General features: G+C 34.1%; 1 protein-coding gene across 2 annotated transcripts; it reads right to left on the bottom strand.

Annotated features, from left to right (window-relative positions):
• Positions 1 to 1,676: 1,676 nt before the first annotated feature.
• LOC144835240 (sialate:O-sulfotransferase 2-like) lies at positions 1,677 to 27,660 on the bottom strand. Of its 2 annotated transcripts, none has more exons than XM_078690293.1 (9): positions 27,434 to 27,660; positions 19,066 to 19,536; positions 13,871 to 13,991; positions 11,558 to 11,781; positions 8,531 to 8,673; positions 7,407 to 7,587; positions 6,863 to 7,027; positions 6,131 to 6,334; positions 1,677 to 4,540 (listed from the first exon to the last, which is right to left on the bottom strand). In XM_078690293.1, exons 2-9 carry the CDS (start codon positions 19,427 to 19,429, stop codon positions 4,158 to 4,160), a joined length of 1,785 nt encoding a protein of 594 aa, XP_078546419.1. In that variant the 5' UTR covers positions 19,430 to 19,536; positions 27,434 to 27,660; the 3' UTR covers positions 1,677 to 4,157. The 2 variants fall into 2 exon arrangements, with proteins under 2 accessions (XP_078546419.1, XP_078546420.1); XM_078690294.1 differs by lacking the exon at positions 27,434 to 27,660 and adding an exon at positions 20,991 to 21,259.
• Between the last annotated feature and the right edge of the window lie 307 nt (positions 27,661 to 27,967).

Below are 27,967 nucleotides of genomic sequence, written 5' to 3' on the forward strand. Positions count from 1 at the left end.
GCAGTAATTTTAGACCGGTAAAGTCGACTTCCGGTAAAGTCGACTTCCGATAAAATGTTTGCATAGGCCCACTTCATGTGTGTGTAATGTGGTAATTGTAATAAATGATTTTGTTTGTGTATACACAACTATTACCTGAACATAGCTGCCTACATCATTAGATTAGATTACGAAACATACAGCAAACGTATCGATAAATGACGTCATATATACATTTATAACAATTATACCTAACTTCAAGAAAACTTTGGAGACATATAATATTGTATTTACATCATATATCTTACTCATATGAATAAATGAATGAATGAATCTTCAAGTTCATTTAGCAAATTTCTGCAAAAAGTAGAAAATGGGGTGTTTATATATTCTATTGCGAGACCATTTTATTTAAAAACAACAAATGCACACACATTATGTATATAGTAACTTCTGGCATTTCCTGTGCAAACAGATTGTAACCTATATACAGCAACAGTAGGCCTATTTACTCTTGATGGGTAAAGAGATGGTCAGCTAGCTATCAGATAAGATCATTATGTGGTCATTTGGACGGGGCAAAACAAAATACTACAAGAGAGCCTTTTGCGACAAAAACACAGATTAGGATGGGGTGTGGACATGACGCGCGGAGGGGTGACGCGACACAAATCACGGACAACGGTACATTTTTAAGTCAATGATATAATATAATTCGTATAATTCTGAGGAATTTTATAATCAACCCATGGGATTTTTAGGACGTTATGTACAGCGGTGAGAGAAAACGATAGGCGTGTACATCGTGTATTTAATGATTAGGTGTCAAGTAGAAATTCATTTGATTATGATAAAGTAGATAAGAAAAGCCACAAATATCTATCGAAATACTTTGTGTACAGTTGTTGAAAGGTTGTTACGACAACTATCGCCACGCCAACTATTGCAGCATTTGTTTTTATTTATCATGAATTTTGAGAATACCGCGTGACACATGTATGTAAATGATTATGAGGGCAGCATTTGTGATGGTGATTTCTTCATTCTACCAATATACAAAATACGAATCATTTTTACGATAATTATCAGGGAATTTGACTCTACATCTTAGCTTCTGTAGGTGCGCCTACCCTTATTTACTGGTGGGCCTTAGCAATAGATATATATAAACTTACATTCTCATCAAGATTTGGTCTTCGCATTAAATCTTTCACAGGTAGCTGTTGTGAAATATTCGCATGTATATCTCTGAGGAAGGTGTATGGCGCACCCTATAGTCTCGGTTATTTTGTTCAGTGGATGCGATCAAGGCAATATATTACTGTACCATGATATCATTGATTTCTATTTTTAAGGCCAATTCCCACAGACGAGCGGTAACTGAAAACCGCGTAGCTTGTTCCACGTAGAATCTGCATCTATCCTGAGCGGACACCACCCCGTCCTCTCCGCGTTTTATGTAAATGGTCATAATAAGAAATAACGATTCTATATTTTTATCACCGTTACCGCTCGTCTGTGTAAATTGGCCTTTATGCAATGATTTTTTTAAATTTCATACACATTCCATAGCAAGTTGTTACAGGATAGATAAATCATATAAAACTTATAAACTAAGTCTCATTTTGTGATTAGAGAGTGGAGTAAGACTTTAAATTCAAACAAATAAAATTAATGACACATTTTCAGACAATAAATTAGTAATCGCATATACATATTTATTCATCACCACCTGCCTATATTTACAATTAGTACTGAAATTAGAACCTTTCCTAAAATTGCTATACAAAGAATCCCGAAGATTCAAACAAACAGGCAAACATTTAAAATTCTACTGCGCATGTCCAAAATATAAATTAACTAAAATAAGTGAACATTATTTTGTCCGCTTATTTAAAATTTATACTTTGAGCATGCGCAGTAGACACAGAATAGACTTTTATCAATGCCCTTTTTAAAAATCAAAATGTTTTCAATTAATGAAATTAAGTGTTACATTATAGAGGCATCATATATTGCACAAATTAAATGAAACATCTGTTTTAACAAATGAATTATCAAGGTATTACTTTTCAAAATTACATTAATAAATTATGAATAAATACAAATCATGAATACTGTATTACATTGATAAAAACAGCACAGTGGCATTAATGTACGACGGTACTGGAATAACACACAAGGATAGGAATCAGAACAAGGAAACCCACAAACATTGGAATGAAAGAAAATGTGGAAAGACGAAAAAAAGAATGTCTTTAGGATAATGTATCCATTGAAAGCATGATAGTGTACCTGATATTAATTAAAACATTCAATATGTTTTGATTTACTTCAATTCGGTATTGTCAAATTTAGTTTAATAATGTGATCGTGTAATCAAAATGTTATATCGAGTAAAAATAAGATAATTAACTTATGAGGTGAACGAAAAAAAGTTCTGTAAAGAAATGAAAACAATGCACACCTTGAACCATAACGATTCGTTTTAAAGCTCCTGAGACAGACCGCGTTTGTACAATTGTTTAGGCACTCAGGTATCTTACGTCATTTTAAACATGGATTAAATGTACATACATATCGTACAATACTTTCAATATAACATGAATGTTCGTCTTGAAATAATTAACTAATCGTTACAAAATATATCTTAAATATTCTAAATTACAGTTTTATACGAACAGAAGTTTAGATCGTTATTATTTGAAATTTACTTTTGCATGAAACAACTCGGAAGTACATTAGTCTATTTATTACTAGGAATTATTATCGACAAAAAGTTTACGCGCGAGTACAACTATTGAATGAGACGCGCGCGTAAAAACAATTGAACGCGATGAAAATGATGAAAATGTCGTATCACCAAAATCATTTAACACGACGCGCGCGTATAAAAGCTGTATCAAAGTTTGTGGTCCGGTATTTCATTGAGAATAAGTGTCATCAAAATTATCACTAAAACTTACATTAAGCCTATAAATATTATAGTAGTATTATGCGTACTGATTTAAAACTGAGTTCAATTGACAACTGAAAGACCATTACATACTGAAATAATACACAGCAATAATGAATTGCGTTAATTAACAATACTATAAAAAGAAATACCGATATTAAACTATAAAATCATAAGATATATTTATATTCCTGTAAAGAATAAAGTATAAAGTAAATAAAAACATAAGTATATAAATTTTAAAAGATTTTTGTTAATTTCATAAAGTAAAAAATTGCAATAATTAAATTATCAGATAAAAATATTTTCGGAAATGTTAAAATTAATATTAAACCAATATACTACATAATTATTTCATATACGGTTATTAACAATGTCTCACTTACTTTAAATACGCAATTGTTCACTTTCTTTACACCGTAACCCAACCCAACAATATATATAATATATATTATTGTAATATAAATTGTACCCCATTACCTAGTGAGCTATAGCAAATCAAACAAAACAGGCTGTTCCCTCCACCATACTGACTCCACCACCTAATAAGGCTTAGTTATTTGGGAAAGTTGGGTACAGTTACCGCTAACGTTGATGGGTACGAACAGACTTACCTGGGAAAATAACTAAGCAAAGTAACATACCTTTTGTGTACTAAATATACTTGTATGTTTAATGAATATGCATAGAGTTTGCTAATAGAGGTAGCGACGCGATGGGTAGTAACAAGCAACGGTTCAATATATCTTTCTTTTTGCTTTTTAGAAATTCTCAGAAAGTATTTTTAAATGCGTTAAACCACCCCGGGACGATTTGGACACGCACGCAACACAAGCGACCTTTCATTTTAGGCCGTGTTTCCGCAGCCAAAAACTAACCGATAATTAACCGATAAACTGCCTGTGGAAACGGGGTTTAACGGATTCCACTCGGGGAAAATTAACCGACAATTATCTCATTCAAATCAGATAATTATCGGATAAATGTGATGTGATTGGGCATCTGGTTGTATGGTAGTGACTGATCATGCGCACTTTATTGGTTAAAACATAATTTTGTTTTGGCTGCGGAAACACGGCCTTACACGCGCCACTAAACTATACGCGGCCTATTGAGTAAACAAAAATCATTTTGCGCACGCTCAGAATGACTGTTAGACTCAATAGCTGGGTAGTCGCATCGTGAAAACGAAATGTCAACAACACAGAGTCAGTTGAATGTCTTAATCGTGACTTTGGAATGTCAATTTTGGATTGTACTGGTCTGGTAATGGTTCTTGATTTCTCGCTTCTAATGCCATAGCAACAGATTTGATATATAAACTAACCATCTCTCTCATATCTTCTGTAAATGGATCAAACTCTAGCTGTTTATTTTTTGGCGCTGGAGGTCTTTTAAATTTACCCACCGGGTCACTCGCGACGCATAGTAACCGATTTTCATTCACTGGCAGTTTCAAAAATTGCACAATCTTCTTTAATTCTCCGTAAATATCTGCTTTTAAATGTTCGTAGTGCACGACATGAACGTTGGGCTGATAAAGCAGCCAATTGAGGGCAGTATTTGTCCATGTTCTAGATTTACCTAAAACAAAATCTGTCCATTCTAAAAAAAAAAAACAGAAAGCAAGAAATTAATATTATGTTATTGGACAATATACTTAACTAGCTTGGTGGCGCATCATATCTTTGAATTAAGACGAGTTGTTTTGTATAACTTAGTAAACTCTTTCTAGAAAAATATCCACACCGTATAAATCTCGGTCTACACTATCAACCTTTGTGGAATAAAAAAAAATGTGATGTGCCCATATATGGACACGATGACGTCATATCACTACCATATTTGGGCATATCACACTTTGTCGTCAAACTAGTTTGATTCAAGTAAAACAGGAATTGGCAAAATTGTAGTAAATTTACAAACGTTATCAATTTACCATATGACACGAATTCATTATTAATGTGCAAGTTCGCAGCTGTATGACTAAAATTACTCGAATTTAAATTTCCATCTCAAATTACTCCACGTGGAATTCATTAACACCAACTTGGTACCAGTTTCAGTTTAATATTCATACAATGACAATACACAGTATTATGATTGCAATAACAATCTATGCAATATATATGGACGCGTTATTTGTAAAGGCTTTTCAGATTGTTGGAACTCTGAGGTTTACCGTGTTAAGATACAATTTATGTCTGAACAGACCCTTAGATTGTCTACCTGTAAATAGAGCTCCCGTTTCTGAGGTTTATCTAACTAGGATACAATATAATTTTACAATATCAACATTCCAATTTATATATGCTCTCCAGGTGTAATGCCATCCTGAGATGAGTAGTAGTAATTAGTACAGTCTTGTTTATTTTTAATTCATTTATTTGTAATTTTACTTTCTATGGACCAGCGATTCCGAAATAAAATATTGAAGGAATGGAATATGAAATAATGCATTTTTACCAATTACCGGTCATACATTTAGTTGATGTACTATCCATAATCTTTTTTTATAATTAGGCATCTAGGGAATATTTTTGTACAGTGCGAACACATTGTTACCAACATATCGTTGTCTATGCACTCTGAAAGGTAGTCTTAATTACCACAACTGAATGTCCGTTTCTTCCTCATATTATAGTTCTCACGATTTTACTCGCTACTATAAATTTGATTAAAATCCTCTTAACAGCGAAGCATTGTAGACGTGCAGTATAATACAGGTTGAAACATCTGTTTGTTTATTATTCTAATACAAGGCCCAAGCAAGTTTATTAGATCAAGAACGATTCTCATTTTATTTTGCAGAAAGAACTCGTTCTGTTTTTGTATTTAATTAAGTGTTATTCTTTTTGTAACATTTGTCCTCCAAAAAATTTTCGTTGCAAATGTAACGACGTCAAACGCAAAAATATTGCTAGTACAAGAGCCAATGCATACCGCATAATAATGATTAAACACAACGCGTTACAAAATCGTTACAACATCTTAAAAGAGCCAATTCATACTGCACATTGTGATTAAACACAACGCGTTACAAAAACGTTAGAACGCCTTACAAGAGCCAATGTATACTGCACATAATGATTAAATCACAATTACATTCTGTACAAGTACAACGCGTTACAAGAGCGTTACAAGCGAACACCAGAATTTAGGCTATTACGTCAGATGGTTCAATTTCACACCTACCTGTGCCCTGTTTATATTGACTTGGATTTGCATGGCCCGTGTGTCCACCAAATTTTCTGTTGTGTTCTGAAACCATGGCATCATACGGGTTTCGAATAACAACAATCCCCGCGTCAAATTCTCGTATATGATCCTCGTCAAATCGATGAGTTTTTATTACCACCGTGTTTCCTTTCTTATAGTGTTCTCTTTCGCCCAAAAATCCTAAAAATAAAGAATAAAGAAGATTGGATTATGTGTGACAATGTCTTAGAGCCCTGGAGAGATAATAGAATTAGTGACCAAATGTTACTTGATATTGTTTTTATCAAGCCTTTCAATTCCCATCTATATCAAATTCGTACAGAATAAATATTTGAACATGGAGTAATTAGTTCATGGTGTTCATATTAAGGAATACGCAATTGAAAAATTGATCAAAAGTACGGGGCGCTAATTACGTTAACATAATACAGTTATGTGACACAGAAATTATTCTATTCTGACAGAAGTAATAACCGAACGGCGCCCCGTATTCAATGTGCATGTTTGCAGTCTCACAAAATACTCTATTTGTCCAGTAGGTAACGACCACGTGTAAAGATATGAAAAAGTGTGATGTGCCTAAATATAGTAGTGATATACCCAAATATGGTAGTGATATACATCATCATGTCCATATATGGGCACAACAAATTTGTTGTCACATAATAGTTAGATAGATAGTGTAGCTAGAGGTTAAGAATGACTAACCTTTTTTACTAAGCTCACCGTCGTTGTAATAGCTACCAGTGTATATACCGGTTGCTCTTTCTATTAAGTAACGAACCCACGTGTTACCGGATCCAGGAAAGCTGGCTAGGGAGACTAACGGCATTGTGTTAGGGGGACGCATTTCTATGATGTCACAACTTGTATCTTGTGAAGAAAGAAGAAAAATGAAATATGGTTACTGAAAATCATGCAAACGATGTCGACGATGAGTAGAGTGACTTCAATCCACCAAGGTTTATCGCAAATGACGTGACGTGATTTGTTTGTACGTACGCGCTGTGACGATTGCTCTCAAACCCTTCCCATCATGCATTATGCAATGACGTTCCTCGCGAAATCAAGCTATTTTGCTATAAACCTTATTTTATAGTGTGTACACATGTGAAGCACATAGTAGGCCCACTTATGATTGGTTGTTGGTTTGCACTAGATACGCGTCGCAGTGCTTCACTGAATGCGCAATCAGTCGAAGCTGGTGATAAGTCAAATAGCCAATGGGAGCCAGGCTTATGAATTTACTTACCTTTTATTAACGTTTTATAAATCGATATTTTATCTTGACCGCCACAAAACTGATCACTCTTACCAGGGCAAACGGTATCACATAACCGTGTTTCTACTTTCCCGTCTCGTAGATTTACCTTCTCAGTAAGATGCCCGCAGTGACACTCATTGCCCCGGGCAAGTGCTGCAATCGGTAACTCCTGCAAATTAATTTTTAAATCATTATTTGAACAAATAAATAGTATGTACATATATAATTTATTCATTTGTTATTAATAACCAGTTCTATATTTATAATTAAAAACTAGTTTCATGGTTAATAATTACCATATTTATTACTGAGATATAAATAATAATTAATCATTTATTATTCTGAATATTTTGAGAAGGCCAATGCGGTGAAAATAATGTGAAACAGTACCGATATCGTAGTAATAGGCCTATATTGATCGACTAAAGCTCTGTTTACACTATCAAATTTTATGTGACAAAAAAGGTGTGATGTGCCCATATATGGACATGGTGATGTCATATCACTACCATATTTAAGCATATCACTACCATATTTGGGCACATCATACTGATTTTTTATCAAACTAGTTTGATAGTGTAGACAGAGTTTAATATTTTATTCGCGCGGCAGTGCGCAACTTGGTTTTTATACGCGTGCGGATGTCCGCAGCTTCAATGATGACGAATCATCGTCTATATCAACATCATTATGTGCAACTACTCTGGCGTACGTACTGTACGTCACCAGTTGTTTGGCAGAGAGCAGCGGCATCAGCTAATTAAAGTCTCCTGCAGGCCATGTGTATTAAAGTTAGGAAATGCACAAGTTTGATTGATCTGTCCGTTGCTGCTTTGTCATCGTCAATCGTGCGCTGCTGCAAAACATCGACCGTAATTGCTCTCAAACTGCTGCATATATTGTCGAATAAAATATCGATTGCATACGGACTGCAATATTCGTTTTAAAAATACAGTTCTTCCTATTCCGTTATTCATATTCCTAGGCTTAAATACACAGTAATACAAGATATTAAACAGTTGTCTAATTAATAACCCTGTATGTACATTTATTATTTCGAAATCATTAAGTAGGCCTATATTTAATAAAAACATTCATCCAAATGTACTTACTTTTCTATAACAGTAATCTTTACATTTCTGGATGGTCATTCCACTGTCTTCAAACATTTGTCCGTTACGTAAAAACGTCTCTTCGACGGGCCTGATCATACATATCATAAAATCGTCTGCTAAACCAGGGGATTGAGTTAACGCTGTAAACAAATCAAGCGTAAATAATGAAATCATGCGTGAAAATGAACCAAGCGTAAAAATAAATCGCGCGCGAAAATTAATCAACTGAAGAGAAATCATGTGCGATATTTAATCAAATTTAATATATAAATTAGCTTCTAGGTTTTTTCAGAATAAAGATATGTATTGATCTTTCTGGCAGTTGTTGATGTCTTTGGAGAATTTACTTTCCTTCGAATAATTAATTCAAATTTCTTAACAATTTACTGACAAATGCCATCTGATACTACTCAGAAGATAAATGAAGATTCACTAGAAAACATTTATCGTGTTTAATTTAAAACATAACTACAAAACCTTCATTTTTAAAAAAGAGAATTAATTTAATTCGTTTAAAACGTATAACGCTGATTAAACCAACTCAGAATACTCAAGTTTCTTATATTCATCATCATTTCTTTCAGGACTCACGTCATAATAACGATATCGAATGTTTTTCATGTTATAAGGAACAATTCTTTTATCACAAATTATAATTTGAATTATGAAAAAGAAACAAAATTATAATTTGAATTATGAAAACAAACCACGATCAATGAACTACAGATCGGCATGGAGAAAACATGACATGTGCGCAACATACTGCGCACCTATACATTACTGTATCAATAGTAAGGCATCTTTCATTTCGATTGCACTTTATTTATTGACTAACAAGAAACGTATCAATTTCCTCGTAATTTCAACAGAGTCATTTACTTTAGGAAGTAAGATCTATAACCGATCAATGTTTTAAACTGCACGCAAATAAAATGCTGACGCGTTAAACAATGTCGTGTAAGTTTGTTTTACAAGGAAGGAAAGATGGCGATTATGCCTAAGAGATCAGATGGCAAATTACTGTACATATTTACCGCATTTGTTCTGAGAAATGGGTGATGGAGTTCAAATTGGACGCAGTAAAACATTTAAAATCCCGCTTAGCGTATGAACTCACAGCACTCTGTAAGATTATCGGCACTCCATTGTATTCAGTATCACAGACAAATTCTGTGATACCGATTCTGTGATAATGCCAGTATGTAGCACAATCACATGTCACGCTGTGTTTACAGTACCTTAAACTCTGTCTACACTATCAAACTATGTGACACAAAATGTGACGTGCCCATATATAGACATGATGATGTCATATATTTAAGCATATCACTACCATATTTGGGCACATCATACTTTTTTTTGTCAAACTAGATTGATAGTGTAGACAGAATCTTAAGCTTTAATAGGAATACAAAATCCCTATGGTACGTGACGCTGAATGCTGGAATGTGTGTGAAGATAATGTCACATTTGTAGAATTTGTATATAAGACGGTACCGAGAATCGGATGTAGATTTTGTACAGTATACGGTACCGAGAATCGGATGTAGATTTTGTACAGTATACGGTACCGAGAATCGTGTGTAGATTTTGTACAGTATACGGTACCGAGAATCGGATATAGATTTTGTACAGTATACGGTACTGAGAATCGGGTGTAGATTTGTAGAGTATACGGTACCGAGAATCGGATATAGATTGTGTACAGTATACGGTACCGAGAATCGGATGTAGATTTTGTACAGTATACGGTACCGAGAATCGGATATAGATTTTGTACAGTATACGGTACCGAGAATCGGATATAGATGTTGTACAGTATACGGTACCGAGAATCGGATGTAGATTTTGTACAGTAGGCCTATACGGTACCGAGAATCGGATGTAGATTTTGTACAGTATACGGTACCGAGAATCGGATATAGATTTTGTACAGTATACGGTACCGAGAATCGGGTGTAGATTTTGTCCAGTATACGGTACCGAGAATCGGGTATTCTTGATAAAATATACTCGTAAAGTACGGGTTTCATTTCTTTTTGATAATAACAACAATATTGCCTATAATACCATGAAGCGTGATGATACATATCATTTCTACAGTATGTGACAAACGAATGGAAAATGGATATGTTGATTATGATATTATGCAGCAATGGTTTTATTGTGTGGAATATAATAACTAATTATTCGCGTTTTTATATAGGTAATAACATTCGGCAAATTACGGTTTGGCAATTATACGTTATAGAGAAATTCACACGAATCGAAAATGATATACAAAAAAATGACTGAATGGCGTAAAAGTCAATTTAAAAGATACGAAATGTATCATTAGGGTGATTACCATTGGCCTTGGAAATTGAGAAACAATTTTGTAAAACGACTTTTATTGAACAAAATATAATAAGCATTGCGTCAAGTTGTGGACATAAAAATGATTATATTACAATTTCTGAATTAGACAAGGAATTCTAAATAATCCCTCTGCATGATTAGACCACATCAAGGATAAATGGGCGTTCCTTTCGGATAAGTTTCGTTTTTCATGCTCTTTTATTTGGTTTCTTTTTTAGATGAGCTATAATAATATTGGTTAGGGCTTTGATGAATATTTTTATTAGATGGGCTTTTTCCCAAGATTACAATTTCACGACTACGCAGATATTTGGTCATTCTGCGCATGTCTGTGAGTTTGCAGAATTACTTTTTTATTCGAAGTCCACTATAGTAGTGACGCGTGGTCAAACAAAACAAAAGGTCGCCATTACTAGAATTACTATGTTTAAGCTCTGTCTACACTATCAAACTGTATGTGACAAAATGATGTGATGTGCCCATATATAATGGACATGATGATGTCATATCACGGCCATATTTGGGCATATCACGGCCATATTTGGCCATATCAGTACCATATTTGGACACATCGCATTTTTTTGTCAAACTAGTTTGATAGTGTAGACAGAGCTTAAGAAAGTGTTGGTTTCTTCTCTACATTCATTTTCACAAACCAAGACGTACCTTTATATCCGCTTTTCGAGTTATCACGTGAAAATTGTTTCCTCTGTGGTTGTCTCTCACTAGCCATTATTTCATAGATAGATATAGCGTTAGGTCCGCCACAAACCTGTGATTCATCTCCAGAACACTTCAGGTCGCAGGACGATTCGTCCGTTTTCCCATTGAATACTTCATTCCCACAATAGCATTCGCTTCGATATTCTAAGCCTGCATATCGAAAACGTCTGTGAAATAAAAACATCAAAATAAGGTACAAAGGCATCAGATAAATGTCGGTACTTCTGGGATTTCTGCAGCCATTTTAGGAAAAGTATGGTTATTACCATATTAATCCCACATCAAACGGTTTTACAGTGAAACAAATACAATCGTATTATATTGATTGATCAATTGATGTTTGGTTTTTAATTTCAGTTATCTGCAAAGTTAATTTTTGCCTACAGAACTATAATATTACAAACACGATGAAACAACTATGTATATCTATATTAGGAAGTTGGTCACAATTCCTGGTGACACTATTGGCTTTGAAGAAATACGGTACGGTAGTATGTTTAACTTTGGTATTATAGACCTGAAAAAAGTGGGAGTAAAAATAAAATCAAATTGTCTGCTTCGATAAATTAGCTTTATTCAACTTGAAATACAAAATAGTTCTGTCTGTTACAACTACATAATACTGTTTATTCAAATCAATGATTCTGTATAATATAATTTGATTTGAATATCTTACATTAATAAAACATATATGAATAAATGTAATACAATATACATGTCTGTCCTGACGGCAATAGCAGACACACATTCTAACTTTATTCATGCGTTTCGAGCAGCAGAAACAGAAGTGGAACTCTTCACTACCGCTACTTGAATTCTAGTTTGTTTAACTTTAAGGCAAATTTAAACTGTGTGTGTTGTATGTAGATATTGGTCAAATAAAGGCCAAGTCACTACACAAACACTATATGAACACTTAACAATATAAAGTGTGATTAATAGGGATTCTAATAATACACACTAACTAACATTATTCCTTAGTTGACTGACAGGGCATACATTTCATAACGAACATAAAACAATATTTGGTTTAATGAATCTCACAATCGTGTTTTGTTACTACCAGCAAACAAAGGCAATTTAAGTAAGTATTATGTAGACATATGGCCGTATGGAATTAATGTCTCTAGCTATAACACTAATATAACATTCAGTGCACGTGCTTAAAAAACACATTTTGAATATAGGACCCTAGACATGATATAGATTAGTCATACATTAAACATATACTTATAGGCTATAGGTTACTCTCTGAGTTTAAACAAAAAGTTTTAATTCGGATTTTGATGCACTGCGTTGTGTAGGCCAACTATCATGTATCAACACGTGGTGACTTGACAATTGTCCATCACTTCCCCCTTTCTTCTCTCTCTGGGAATGGACCAGATGACAAGTGATTCTTTGTTTGAATTGTGTGTGTTTATATGTTTACCCGTCGACTGTGTGACAGAGACATCAAGTTGACGCGTGCGCATAAAAGCTTGGTTACCACCATAACGTACCAAAAGTAATTTGACCAATCACAAGCGACGTTCACTTCTGTATTGCCCAAATTATTTGCGTTGCACGTATTTGCGTTGCGTGACCTAGTCGGAACAAGTCTAACCATTTGTCATCAGCAATTGAACGCGTGCGTCAAAGTATGCGGAACACGTGCGTCAAAGTATGGGGAACGCGTGCGTCAAAGTATGCGGGACATGTGCGTCAAAGTATGCGGAACGCGTGCGTCAAAGTATGCGGAATGCGTGCGTCAAAGTATGCGCGTGTCTTTCATGGTGTCATTAACAGAAAACTACAAGAACGTGCTGCTGTCATCTACAGATAAAATGGGCATTATATTGTCTTTAATGATGCTGAGCGAATTTGCAATTAGCGAATACTTTGTAACGACAATATACAATGGTAACGCAATACAAGCTAATTACGCTGATGTACTGTGAGTGTACATTATGTGGCAAAGGTACCGCTGACAGCAGCCTTCTGTATAATTTGTGTGAAAAAAAATGAAAATCACAAGAATCAAATTTCGATTGTATTGTAATAATTAGTAAAATACTAATATTTGATGATTTTTTATTCAAACAATCAAAAATGGAGAGAAAAAGAATTAAAATCAATATCATTGTATCAACACTATAAAAAATTATATTGAGGAGGAAACTGTGATAATATGGTAATTAAAATGTATTATACGAAATATCAGTAGATGCATATGCTAATTAGTTATTACCTAATTTGCATATTATAAGTACTTACTTATTACTGCACTGTTTAACGCAACGTGAAATAGTCATTCGCTTCACGTCTGAACTGAACGAGTCTCTTAGCGTACGCTTATCCATATGTACAACGTCGCTATAGCAACCTAGATCCATTGCTGTCAATTTAAGAAAAAAAAACCTACGTTAAGGACAATTATCAGATTACACTGAAACATAAATTAGGTAAATATAGTAAACATGTTATGACAATGAAAATGACTAAAGCTCTGTCTACACTATCAAATTGTATGTGACAACACAATGTGATGTGCCCATATATGGACATGATGATGTCATACCACTACCATATTTGGGCATATCACACTTTTTTGTCAAACTAGTTTGATAGTGTAGACAGAGCTTTAGCCAGATTTCAAATCACATCACAACATATTATTGTTAGTGTAGACAAGGCTTTACACATTATGACAATGAAATTGAGTGAACATAATAACAATGAATATTAACATTTCAAATATGTCTTCAAAAATCGAAAGAATATACAATATAACATTTATAAGATAGTTAATATGATCGTTAATTTTAAGTGCGGCGTCTATTTCGAGTTGTAATCAACCCGAATAAACAATCATTATACCGTACTCGATTATATAATTTTTTAAAATCATATTTGTCGGTTGAATCATACTCGTATAAAACAACAAAGAATACGGCAGGATCATTTTGCCACGAATCTATCCCCACAGTATAACGTAAAATCTCAACAGTACAAACAAATAACGAATAAAACACGTAGTATACCTAGTTTATCTTTATAATAAATAAATGTAAGGGTAGGATAATAATTGGTTATACAATGTAATACATGTCTCCATTGTTAAACAATGAATAATAAAATTGAATATCCTATAGAATAGCACCATGTTAATATTTATATGACCTCAAACACATCAATGACATGAACAAGAAAGCTACACACTTACAGATTATTTTTAAAATAATGCTACAAATAATAAATATGGTGTAGTATTTTGGGTATTGGCTCCATCTTGCCGTATTACATGCCGATTCTCGGTACTGTATCTATTTCATAGGAATATTTGGTAATACAACATGTGTTTCAAATGTATCTAGTAGCAAAAACCTAACTCTCACATGATACAGGCACCACATGTGATATAAATACTAACCAATATTCCTATGATACTTATAGTTATAATTATAAATAGATACAACACTGGGAGTCGGGTGCGTATTACTGGTTTAAACCCAATTTGCTCAGCGTTGCTTGTATACAAATAGTTGACATTGATATTATAGCGACTAGCGAACGATTGTTATGCCTATCTGGTGATATTAACTGCAATGGCAGTGAAACACGGATTTACACTAATTATAATGAATAGTTATTCACCCAGTCTCAATTAGCCTACTGAATGTAGTGTGTTTGAGAAATGATGGAATTGGTTTCTGTAATCCAATTTACATCAATCACTGTTGTTTTAATCTACAGTTTGTCACATCGCTTTCTGTATCTTCTCCACACAATGGAGCAGACGGAACCAGTAGCGCTATTTTTTTTTTTTTAAATGTACCGTATCTAATTTGGTTTCACACGAAAATTCTGTTTAAGGTTAGCTTTTTTTTCAAATCAAAAGATTCCTTTACCAAGCCGAATTAGCAGTAAACAATCTCAAATAGTCTTAAACAGTCTCTCGGAGTTATTTGACACAGGGGTATGGTATAGTCACACAAGTACTTAAATACGCGGATATCAGCTTAGCGTATCAGAGTTAATTCTAGAAGTGCGTGTGTGAACACAGCCTTAGATAAACTTGTAGGATACAGTAGCTTATCAACCAGGTTAAACGGATCTAGTATTAGTAACCCCTTACACCACAACCACCTCCCCACTTCCGACAAAAATTAACAGATTTCTGACTGATTGCATATCCTATAAAAGATCAAAATCACTTTGTACCACCAATAAACAGACAATATAGCAGCAGATCCATGATGGAATATATTTATTTGAAACAGGTCGAGAATGCACATCCAGAAAAGACGAAGATATACCAAATTATGAAAAACCAATAAATGTTTGTATTGAGATCGTCTTGAAGTCCCATAGCTCGATCATTACATGATCAGTGATAAATCATGTCCGTGGAATCGTCTCCTATCACTCCCGGGAGATGCATACAGATGTAGGCTAGGCCTAGTTTCTAATGTATACTGTATGGTAGCATAACACAGAAATATTATTAGCATTAAGACACAGTTGAAATGGAAGAGTGGGTAGAAGAAGGAAGAGTGTTAGGGATTTAATCATTCCTTGATTCAATATAGGCCTAAAGTACTGTAAGGATGATAGAGTAAACACGCATACATCGACTTGCATAATACTGATGCGTAAAAAAGCGCGTCAAAACGCAGCTTAAGCTGGTACGATGGTGAATCGATTCCACTGGATTTACTTTTAAGCTCTGTCTACACTATCAAACTAGTTTGACAAAAAAAGTGCGATATGCTCAAATATGGTCGTGATAATATGCCCAAATATGATAGTGATATGACATCATCATGTCCATATATGGGCACATCACATTTTTTTGTCACATACTGTAAAGTTTGAAAGTGTATACAGAGGACGTGTGAAAGTACATGATTCAGGATATTGACGTACAGTAATTAGTGAATGTTAATGGAAAAGTTCTTCCATCATGAGCACGTATCCTAAAAACCTGACAATTTTAAATGTAGGGCGGATACTGAGGCGGATGAAGGAAGTGGTACTCCAAATGATTATCTAAAACGATTTCTAACAACTTTGCTAAGGTTTACCAACCAACAGAGGTCATGAACTGTTATCCGCACCTCACCATATAATAGAGCTACTCTTCTTCCTGGACACACTGCGCCCTAGTGTGTTTGTTAAACCTGTGTTTACAACGCTATAGAGTACATTGAAAACTATATTTGAAATTGTACGCGTTATATTAAATGTGTATTCGTTCATCTGGTAATAATATATGTCTGATTCGTGTTAAATTAATAACGTATTTCTGACGCGATATTTATAGAAACGCATACAACACTTGAAGTGTGATATTATTATTGATTACATGATATTATTCAATAAACACAGTAAGAAGCTTAATACATTGGATTTACCATTTCCTACTGTGTGCATTATAGACCATCATGAGAGGAGCGTGCATAATCCAACAGTTGGCGTAATACGCATGCGCGACGAGGATGAATCTTGACTACAAAATATTCACTAATTAATTGGCCCAAAGCTAGTTAAACTTTGACATAAAAACGAAGCCATATCATTAGTAAGTGACACACTTCCGACAAATTGCCATTTTAATGCATTACGATGTATTATGAAACAAGATGAGGAATGGACATAACGAGAAAATACAGTCGAGTATTTAGAGTACATACTGTACGACGGGAATAATTTTGTAAATCTAACCACGTACAATTTACAGACAAATAAATAAAATATTATTCATGATTCATAATCAATACCTTATTCGTTGACATTTTATTATGTTTAATTATGTGAATATGGTAAATTTCAAGTACAAGACGTAAAGATAGTAATCAATACATAAATGAATTATTCGAGGTGTTTATAAACAAAATCATCCCAAAAATACCCATGCATTGTATGACTATGGCCTAAATATAAACATCATATTGTTTCTATTGTTTGATGTCATATTAAGAACTTTTTTAATTCATTTTTTTTCTTATACCATACAATATGTTGAGCATGGGATCTTTATTAGATAATAATTGTAATCGTCCATTTGGTAATAGGCTTACATTTTTTTTGATTAAACTCTGGTTTCCTCTTTAAGGTCTGTCTATACTATCCAATGTTATATGACAAATGTGATGTTCCCATATATGGACATGATGATGTCATATCACTACCATATTATTTAAGCACATAACTACCATATTTGGGCACATCTCACTTTTTTTTAATTTTATTCAATTAATTAATTCATAGTAAAACAACCGTATGAATGACAGTATCGTGTACACCTGATTAGTTTTAATAATATGTAGTAATTTACGACGGTGAAACTAACTGTAGTAACCGTAGATCGGATCCACCAGTGTGCGTAATGACTCGTTTTTACAGTGGATATGTTCTACCAATATGCGTAACAATGAGTTTTTTTTAATTGTCTTACAGTAGTGGTCATTATCAAAAACACTTATCTATTCAGTTTTTCAAATCCATGTATATGAACGCATAAAGTGGGTACAGAGGCTTGCAATATCGTAGTACTGGCATTAGTTTCATTTTTTGTCATATCGTCACAAATCGATGCCTATACAAATGCCGTAATGGCAATATCAACATTTGCACGCACGTCTGTACGCGGTAATTGTGAACGCTTAATTGCCACAAAGGGAATTTTGAAAGAGGCGGTATAACCGATTGTTCAAAGGCATCTTCCACCGGAAAACCAGTAATTCTGACTGAATATTACTGTTACGGACGAGCAAATAAAAATTATAAGAATATTTCCTATGGGCGTTATTTACACAGATGCTATATTTTACTGTTTATTCTTTAAAATGTACAAATACATTCAGTTTCATATCTGTGAAATTTACATAGGTATTATTATTATTATGTAATTATATACAGAGACTGACAGACCTTCAACTCATCTGCGACAAGCGGCAAATGTTGCCATGCCAACTGAACACATTAGCAGCCACAGAGGACATTGTCGAGAAATAATCATTTCGAACGGGGTGGGGGAGGGGTTATGGATTCTTTATAATTCACAAACACATTCACTTCATAATCTGTGAAATTAATATACATAGGTCTGTTATACTGTAAGACTATGGAAGAAAACATGAATGATAATATATATATATATATATATATATATATATATATATATATATATATATATATATATATATATATATATATATATATAAAATAAACATAATATAAATCCAAAAGGCTGGATCAGTGGCTGGATCTCAATGGAAAAATAAATTAAGCAAAAAGCTAAATCAAAACGATAAAGTAAAACAGCCAGAAAAAGTAGCAGAGCATTCGGGCAACACTAGCCCTTCATCAGTGCAAATAAAAATAATACATATATTTAAAAATAATGAATTACATAAATTATTGATTGATCAGACACGTGACTTAATTATTGATTATTGATTACTTACCTTCAACATTATCGAACCTAATACTCGTCCTTTTTTGTTTACGTGTACTGCTAACCTGAGTATCGTTACTTTTTATAATAGTTTTTCTAAATTTAGTTTTTACCAATTCATTGATTGAATGATTTTGAAATATTCCTTTTGGTCGAATCATTTCCATTTCACTTTCCCCATTAAATAGTGGTCCATCCTTGACCAGAGGTTCATTTCGGACTTGTCGTTCTTCAGAAAGTCCAAGTGGACCTTCTCCGTCCACAGTCTTTAATTGCATCCATAAATAAAGTGGCGATATTATACAGAGAAAGAGAAGGAGTTGCCACACGAGCCGTCCTCGTTTCCAGTATCCGATTAAAAAACGTGTAACCATTGTTTTCTTTGGTTCTAAGGTGTGGACGAGCCACTTGTAGTCAAGGTAAAAGAGGTGGAGTGTCGTCACATCCTGATACTCCCATATGATTGTGAATTGTGGTTTACCTATGAAATAAACAAAACAGATAGAATAGGATCAATCAAACACGTAACTAAAAGAGTATTAATATTAGTATTACAGAACACCTTCCTTAATGCTTTGTCTACATTATCAAACTAGTTTGACAAAAAAGTGTGATGTGCCCATATATGGTAGTGAGATATGCCAACATATGGTAGTGATGTGACATCATCATGTCCATATATGGGCACATAAAGTTTGATAGTGTAGACAGAGCTTTAGACACCAATATTCAGTGGACATCTCTATAATATGGGAAACGCCCGAGGGGCAGGGGATATTTTGTTGGGTCCTGAAAGGGTCTCAAATATTATACACAGACTGAGTATACGGGCTAGTACAGTAGCAGTAAAGTCACGTGCAAATTACAGTTACCGCTTTTACACTACTTAGTATTTGCCAACCTTAACCTGGGATTATTTAGGCCTAATCCTACACAACAATGTAGAGAAGGCAAGAGTAAATGAAAGCGAATACAACAGATGTGGCCCTTGTTTTTTTAGAAATCCTAATGCAGTCTACTGTCTATAATAACAGATCATTAATTATTCAAACTAACAACTGATGAAACTTGTAAACACGATAGCTGCTCTCACGAATGTAGGCCTAGTCAATCAAAGCAGGTCTTACGTGGAAACGAAGCAGGTCTTATACGTGGAAACGTAACGGATTCAGTGCGAAGTAGCATTTAACAACATGAAGTAAACACTCGTGTTTTTATAGCCCAACGTTTAGCTAAAATAGCAAAGTAATAAACATTTATTGCTGTGTTTGTTAAAACCGCTATATAGTAAAAACGTTGTCGCTTTTGTGTCACGTGTATACGTAATGAACTGATCTACAAATTCAAACTAATGTCAAGTAGTAGGCCTTATATTTATAACAATCAAGCATAGACTTAAGTTTGTCTGTCTACCGTGTGTATCTTGTACAGTAAACAACCGTGCCATACGGTCTTTATAAAAATAAATTCAATTCAACTTTAAATGTGAAGTGTACATCAGTTATACTTCGCTAAAAGCATCATCTTTCAACGTCCGTGTAATTAGACTCTCGTCAGTACATATTATTATTATACATATGAATCAGAGGTATAAACACATAGGCCTCTATACCCTAACACTTCAACGTCCGTGTAATTAGACTCTCGTCAGTACATATTATTTAATGAATCTCATAAGTATAAAAACATAGGCCTACCTAGGAAGGCTTATACCCTAACACTCAACTTAGTCAAATTAAGTCTCATCTAGCAAGGTCCGTGTAATTATATTCTCGTCAGTACATATTATTATGAATCAGAACATATAAAAGGTATAAAAACATAGGCCTAGTTAGGAAGGTCTATACCCTAACACTCAACTAAATTCAAATTAAGTGTCATCTAGCAATTAAGGTCCGTGTAATTATACTCTCCTATAGATAGAATGGTTCTTACCATAACACCAGAAGTATCATATCATAGGCCTAATAATAGTATCCTAACACTCAATAATCTTCATCAAAAAGGACATCCTTTAGCCTGCTGTTGTGAAGCACTGGTTGATACTTGATCATCAGGTAAGTGGTGGTAGGCCTTCGGATTGTCGATTCCAACCGGAAATACCAACACAAAACTATAACTGCCCTTTGAGTTAGGTTCACAGTCAGGGCGTATGCTTAATTCCCATGCTATACCGTCTAATAAAATATTGTAAAAAACCAATGAAGCTTGTCGTATACATAAAGAGATCAGAATATACCCTATTAAATTGTTCAACAACAAATCGTCACACATTTGTAACTAAAACAGCCTATCCATGATATATACACGTTTAACCTATTATCACCACAACGTGCACTTTGGTCGATGCAATCGAGAGATAGATCCCCTTGATATGCTCCAAAACAAACACAATAAATAACACTTTGAAACTAACACACAAAAACGAGCAATGGAAATATTTTGGCACTGTATCAGGTCACCGTAATTACTATATCATGATGTTATTGATTGCCATGACGTACACCACGCAACGCCAGTATTGGCCAATCATCAACCATCGCGTTGTGATTGGTAGGACGTAACGCATGGATGTACGCGCAACGCAAGTGATTTAACCAATCACAAGCGATGGAACCTACTTAATACTTGTTGACGTGACAACAGCGCATATCACACCAATGCTAAAAGCCTACCACTATGCTACAAGCTATACATTATTTTTTATATTCAGTTAGGCCTATTACTTTTCAAAAAATACTGGTATGTTTATGAATGTGTTAAGTCGCAGTAATGTATACATGTCAAGTATGGAAAAGTAGGCTTGCGTATATGATTGACCTATCGTCATTTAGTGCTAACAAATTGTTTTTACCAGGCCTATCATTATTCAAGTAGTCAGTAGTAGGACCTAGGCCATAACTTAATACAGTAATTCATATCAGAAAACGCAGACAGACCTACAATCAGCACTCATTGTCAATCAGAGTGCGGCCTATACTGACAGTAGGCCTCGTTACCTCACACTACTTGCCCATAATCACACTGTGCTACCTCAATCAGAGTGCGGCCTATACTGTAGGCCTCGTTACCTCACACTACTTGCCCTATCTCATTGTCAATCAGAGTGCGGCCTATACTGTAGGCCTCGTTACCTCACACTACTTGCCCATAATCACACTGTGCTACCACGCTCAATCTGGATCCGCACTCCTGATATGGACTCGGCATTTTGAGTCAAATGTTGTATTTTGTTTATTTTTAATGTGCAAACCTACAGAAGAAGATTCCCAAACCGCCATTGGGCATCACACCACGAAGAAGCACACAAACCTACAGAAGAAGATTCCCAAACCGCCATCGGGCATCACCACGAAGAAGCACACCAAACTCTTGTGTCTTGGAAAACCTGACCCTAACGAAATTAATGTTGTATATTCGCAATATAAGCACGCACGTAAGATTTTTTTTTTTTTTAACGCCATCGGGACTCTCTGTGTATACGTATTTGACCCATAATAATCTATTACTGCATTGTTCTGTTTATGGTTATTAAATGCAAAATTGCAAGAATACTAAATTGCGCAAAGCAGATCGTGACTGTGTCCAAGTCAGTTGCACTATCATGTGTTTATTCTACGATTTAATTGTTGTCTTGCCATGATAATATAACAACGTCCATAATTTAATTGACACTTCGGGAAATATTCCGGCTTTTCAAGTCACCGTGATCGTCCATAAATATTAATCAATAAAACATCTTCACATGTATGGAACGGAACTGCTAAATACCGTTAGATTATTTGTTTTTACTAATATTAATTTATATTTTAGAATAGAACATCTATTAAGGGGACACTTTCAGACCAACAAAGTGCCCCATTAATACTGTAGGGGTATCCTCTGTCTAGATCCACAGATGTTTACTCTTTATTTATCACAGACTCATGGATTCAATATTTAAACAACGCGAATGATCTGAACGTTAAATTTATAGTGCTGTTGGATACAGCCCACGAATTTCACGTCGGCAATCGGCAATTGCCGACCTTATTGTCGACCTTAAATTGTGAGAGGACGGCATTCTCTTGCCGACCTAGAAACTAGACTAGACCCCTCCTAATATCACCACAATGCTAATATACGATATAGGAACGTTTGTGCAGGAGTGGTGGATTGATTTAGGTGAACTATTGTATAATATAGCCTGTAGGTTGAATACGCAACCATTTCGATCATCGCCGATTATTAAAAAGCAATAGAGTTGGAAAGGACACGACTATAACCAAATCGAAATACTCCTGCCTGCCTCTGTAGTATGATGACCTAAATTCGAAATCAAATTAGACTACAAGTTATAATTTAATAGCATAAGTTATAAGAAACAAATCTTATAAAAAAGACATTAACGTAGCTAAGCCTGAGGCAACTGAGACAGAACACGCGACTGTGATTTGAACGTTCAGTGTATGAACAGCTAACAAAATAACACATTAATACAACTTGTACAGTAGCAATCCATATGTTACTGGCATTTATGAGTAAACGCCTCTCTAACTTATTTCTGTATGTAAGTCAAGATTTGATTTCAAGATTTCAATTTATTTTCCAAATTGCAAAGATTATTTGATAAATAAATGATTAAAATAAAGCAAAAATGGAGGGAAAACCAAAAGAGCAAAGCTTATTTTTATGGTTAAAATAAAACATGTTGTGTCGTATTATTTAGAGTGGTAAACGAAAACTCGATTGTCGCACCGCTAGCTCCATTGCCACTCTCTACGATACCTTAATTAATTTCAACATCGTTTTTGAGAAAATTTGTCGTATTTATTATTTTTTCGTATTTTATTCTTTTGTTTAAGACTCGCCCAACACAAACTGCTTTTTTAAATCATCTTTCGGGGAACCTGTCTTCCGATTCGCTGATCAACCAATCGATCCAATCACTATTACTATACAAGAATCAGAGTTTATAAATAAATGTTATAAAATGAGAAAACAAAATGAGTTCACACACTTTAAAAAAACAAATTCACGATTTACACTTGTCAATTAGAAAAGAAAAAAAAGTCAAATGGACTTCTGACGTCAACATCGTGACATAAATAAAATGGTATGATATTGAATATAAAAGTGTTATATTTTACAGTGTATAGCATGGAGCAACAATATAAGTACCATCTCGAGGATAACCCCAATAAACAGTATACCGTAGGCTAAACCAGAAGAAATAATGCTACGTTAGTTTATAGGTGAATGGGGTATATGTTTGTCTTGGGATATTCATTTTAACACAGTTTATATTTCATGTCTGAAGATGAAAAATTACGTAAAAAAACGTATACCCCATAAATAATATGACACATAATCAATCACAAACCTATTACGCAATAATAAATACATCAAACGAAATGGGTACAGCTACTGTAATGTACAGCTCCCGTCCCCCTCTACACCACCCCCTCCGACCAACAGAAAAAAGGTTTTACTGAAGACACCGTGACCTCTTGTAAATAAAATATACCCACATACCAACAGAATACTGTACGTTACTGATTCGTAATATAGCATGACAACAAGGTTAAAACTACTAATAATTAAAATATGCAAAATGATTGAAAGCAACGCATTATCATAACAACGATTCCATTCACATAACATAAATGAGTATCTATAACACGGGAAGGGGAGGTAGACAAAAATATCACTCTTGTTTTGGTGTGGGATTGCGGTTCCTCATCACTAGGTCGCTTTGTAAAATACGTTTTTGTTTACGTCATTGTAACGCGATTTAATTTATTGTCGACGTTTAATGAATAAACGAATAATACTTCCATTTTTATATTATAAACTGCAATCATTTACTAACTATAAATATTATGAGTCTGGATAAGCGATTAAGGAATAATATCAAACAAAGGCGGTTATAATATCAAGTAGTGGACGCCCATGATGACGTCATCACATTATGATAAATGATACTCGTTATAGAGTAGCCGTATCATTTTGTACTTGTCATTTACGGTTCATCATCTATTTGTTAACACAGCCTATTCTCTGGAGTAATTTCGATATGAAAACGTTATTATACCGCGTTCATTCAAACGTGTCGTACAGACTAGAACGAGAGCCGGAATAATAATCGTCTGTGAAAATGCTATTTCATAATATTAAGATGTGTCAATTATTTTATTTTGTCTTTATTCTAAACTCACACTTGATCGTGCAGCCTATAGCTAATGCTGCAATACGACAGAGACTGTATCACACAGCATATTGCCCAACTGAAAAAAAATTAGTAGTTTAGTTCCCATGACGTAAACGGTAACACAAGCACGTACGCGCAACGCAAGCAGTTTAACCAATCACGAAACGTTTCGTGATTGTTCAACTTACTTGAATGCGCTTAACATTGTTAGAGAGTGAAAACAAATTAGCTTTATCTTCGGAATTTGCTCATTAAAATCATTTAATAAACATTTAATGAAAAAAGGTAAATTAAATCTAGTCTATACACATTTCCAGGCCTGTCAGTTTCTGAGTAAATATAGCGTATTTAATTATATTAACTCAGTATATTGAAGTGTTTGAAATAAAAAAAAAACACAAACTGTATAACCATTAATCATCATATAGACGATACAATATTTATTGTGCTAAAATATTTTAATTGAATTGCGGTTATCATTATGGTATGGCGAGTACTGTATTGATTTCTATCTATTGTCTAAACCTCTTCAAAATCGTTTGAATGCGAATACAATGCTTGGAGCTTACAATTATTACAAGTCTTTAGTAGTTATTCACGCTGATAGACTTCAATGTACGATACAATACGGTAAACAATACGGTTCACGAATCATTCCATTCTGTTGGATTCCACAACAATAGTAACAACAGCGGCCATCATCAATATAAGCATACGGTATAACCATTGCATGACCATTAACTGTACTACAACAACAACGACGAATCTTGGGATCCTAAAATGGAAGCTAAACAGCTAACACTATAAACGAGATTTGTACTTTGCTAGTGTAATTAAATATCAACGGAGACCAAATGTCATGTTTGTTATAGTAATAAATAATTATAATCGTATTTTAATAATAATAATAATTAGTAAACAGTAGCTGTGATATTTTTATGACAAATATGGCATTATGGAGATAAAATTCATAATCATATAAATTATAATTGTTTCAATAAACATTATCAAAAATGCGTATCATCACAAGTATAGAGGCCATGGTCATGTGGTGTTTATTCTTATTATAATGTGTACGAATTGTAGGCCTACAAGAACTTGGTACAAACGAGGAAAAAATGGTCCTTTAATACTAATATAAATAGAAGTTTTGACAATTAAGGGGCCACAATGGAAATAAGTTTGATCATTGGTTATTTTTTGTGCTGCCCTGAATTCATTCCTGTACTGTTTTTAACGTTATACTGTTTTGAATTCGAATAAAGAAAAGAAATTACATGTATTGTAGTACTGAACTGTCATTCTTATAATCCCTATTAAAACACTACGAGCAAGGCTGACATGCAGTAGTACAATACAAACAAAGAGTTTGAGGTAACTATTACGTGGCCAGAAGTTGACAACGATCAATAAAAATTCACCGTAGTACAGAACTGAATACATTAACTAACCCTCATGTCTTAATTGTTTTTAATATATGCCAGCAGAATTAAGGGTTGTAATATTTTACCAAGAATCGTATCGTATCGTTAATTATGCTAGACAGGCCTATACTACTAATTGCAACTATGTGTTTTAAATATCGTACGTAAAATACAGACGTAAAATAAATACAAAAATGTTAAAAATGAATCAATTGAATCTAACATTGTTCAAATGTACTCTTTTTTATTTGAGTAGGAATAAACAAAGGTTGGGATTTACTTTGAATACAGTATATTATTTTGAATTAAAATACATTATTTAATATCTGCTGGTATATATTATTATTAATAATAGGCCTACTAAGTACTAAATATGTCGCTTCATTATAAAGGAACAGCTAATTGAGAAATGAACCGGATACATCTGAGAGTTTAAAATTAATCACACAATTGTTGTAATGACTAATTCGGAGTGATCTCTATTCTATGGGGGTATCAAATACAAAAACCACAATTAATTAAAGTTCCGTTGCGTTCCAAACATAGCACTATAGGCTACTAGCTACAACAACAGTAGTCGTTAAACAAGTTAATATTACAATATTAGAGCTAGGCCTATATAATATACATCAATAGATCACTCTATTAAGTACTACAGTACTAAATACTAACTGAACAATACTACTTTGTTCTAGGCCTGAGAGAAAGTCTATCATCAGCAGTGTTCCCGCAGTAGAGGGGTGGGTAGGCAGTGTGTGACTTACCGGCAAAATGTATTTTGGCTGGCTACAGACAGTCGTTTGAGAGAAGTAATCTCCTACGTCGATCAGGTTTATTACATTATGATGAGAAAAATTAAAGATTCTAGTTTCATAGTAGACACACAGGTATCAAATCCATAGATAATTCATAGCGTTGATATACGTAGATAAGGAGCAAATATATTTGTTACGCATGGTTTCTGATGATAAACTCTCATCGCAAATGTAACCATCTCTATGCATCACTGAGTTCTGTCAATACATGTGAACCAGACGTTGTCACGGTAAACAATTGCGTTTTATTTTACCACGACAGCATAAAGGCTACTGAACTTACACTTTTAAAATAGAGGGCACTAGTTATAAAAAGGAATACTACTGTAGTTACTTCTCGGATTGCCCCCCCCTAATCATATAAAGTTCTATTCATAGGAACTCTAGAATACAGTGACTCGATTAAGAATAATTTCTTCTGTTTTCTGTAGGAAAAATGCATCTTTATCTACTTAAGGTTATTTTGCTTTAAAGAATAAACGT

The sequence above is a fragment of the Antedon bifida genome, chromosome 2 (genome assembly GCF_963402885.1).
Source record: "Antedon bifida chromosome 2, ecAntBifi1.1, whole genome shotgun sequence".
Classification (NCBI taxonomy): Eukaryota; Metazoa; Echinodermata; class Crinoidea; order Comatulida; family Antedonidae; genus Antedon; species Antedon bifida.